Here is a 1,755-nt window from a genome sequence, read left to right on the forward strand (position 1 = left end):
ACAAGAAGGAATACTGAAGAACGTCCCCTTGACACAAGAAGGAAAACTGAAGAACGTCGCCTTGATACAAGGAGGAATACTGAAGAACGTCCCCTTGACACAAGAAGGAATACTGAAGAACGTCCCCTTGACACAAGAAGGAATACTGAAGAACGTCGCCTTGATACAAGGAGGAATACTGAAGAACGGGGCCTTGATACAAGGAGGAATACTGTAAAACGTCACATTGACACATGGAGGAATACTGAAGAACGTCGCCTTGACACAAGAAGGAATACTGAAGAACGTCGCTTTGATACAAGAAGGAATACTGAAGAACGTCCCCTTGACACAAGAAGGAATACTGAAAAACGTCGCCTTGACACAAGGAGGAATACTGAAGAACGTCGCCCTGTCACGAGAATTAATACCGAAGAACGTACTCTTGACACAAGAAGGAATACTGAAGAACGTCGCCTTGTCACAAGGAGGGATACCGAAGAACGTCTCCTGAACAGTAGGAAAGCTGAAGAACGGCGCCTTGACACAAGGAAGAATACTGAAGAACGTCGCCCTGTCACGAGAATTAATACCGAAGAACGTACTCTTGACACAAGAAGGAATACTGAAGAACGTCGCCTTGTCACAAGGAGGGATACCGAAGAACGTCTCCTGAACAGTAGGAAAGCTGAAGAACGGCGCCTTGACACAAGGAGGAATATAGAAGAACGTCGCCTTGACACAAGGAGGAATACCGAAGAACGTCGCCTTAACAGTAGGAGAGCTGAAGAACGGCGTCTTGACACAAGGAGGAATACTGAGGAACTTCGCTTTGACACAAAAAGGTACAGTGAAGAACGTCGCCTTGACACAAGAAGGAATACAGAAGAACGTCGCCTTGACACAAGGAAAGCTGAAGAACGTCACCTTGAGACAAGGAGGAATACTGAAGAACGACGCCTTGACACAAGGAGGACAACGGAAGAACGTCGCCTTGACAAAAGGAGGAATACTGAAGAACGTCGCCTTGTCACAAGAAGGAATACTGAAGAACGTCGCCTTGACACAAGGAGGAATTCTGATGAACGTCGCCTTGACACAAGGAGGAACACTAAAGAACGTCTAATTGACACTAGGAGGAACACTGAAGAACGTCGCCTTGAAACAAGAAGGAATACTGAAGAACGACGCCTTGACACAAGGCGGACAACAGAAGAACGTCGCCTTGAAACAAGGAGAAATACTGAAGAACGTCTCCTTGACACAAGGAGGAATACTGACGATGGTCGCCTTGAAACGAGGAGGAATACTGAAGAACGTCGCCTTGACACAAGGGGAGTTGAAGGTCGTCGTCTTGACACAAGAAGAGTTGAAGGTCGTCTCTTTAACCCAAGGAGCTGTGAAGGCAGTAGCCTTGACACAAGGAGAGCGGAAGAATGTCGCTTTGACACAAGGTCGTCGTTGGTTCATAGCACAAACAGGAAGGTTCCTGGAGAGCTGCTGCTTCAAGGCTACAAGTTGTCCGTGGCGCCAGTTTCCTCCTTGTTGGAAGTAGCACCCAAGACACAGCACCCTCACACATTGTTAGACGATGTCACTTTTATGAAGTCCCAAGTGAGTACTGTACCTTTATCTGGCCACACATTGTATGAATGTTGTTTCATAATTATGTAATTTCTGATGTTCACACCTTTATCAGAAGATATGAAAAGCATCTCCTCTTGCTCATCATAATTTAGGGTTGTGATGGCTACTTAGTATCATGTCTGGTTCTTG

The 1,755-nt window shown here is 46.2% G+C and overlaps 1 protein-coding gene across 1 annotated transcript; it reads left to right on the plus strand.

Moving 5' to 3' along the window:
- Positions 1 to 104: 104 nt before the first annotated feature.
- LOC121871280 (apical junction molecule-like) lies at positions 105 to 1,593 on the plus strand (the record flags this gene model as incomplete). The annotated part of the gene is made up of 1 exon (XM_042373500.1): positions 105 to 1,593. A coding segment is annotated over one exon (1,489 nt), but the record flags the coding sequence as incomplete, so codon positions are not given.
- Between the last annotated feature and the right edge of the window lie 162 nt (positions 1,594 to 1,755).

The sequence above is a fragment of the Homarus americanus genome, unplaced genomic scaffold (genome assembly GCF_018991925.1).
Source record: "Homarus americanus isolate GMGI-L3 unplaced genomic scaffold, GMGI_Hamer_2.0 scaffold27270, whole genome shotgun sequence".
Classification (NCBI taxonomy): Eukaryota; Metazoa; Arthropoda; class Malacostraca; order Decapoda; family Nephropidae; genus Homarus; species Homarus americanus.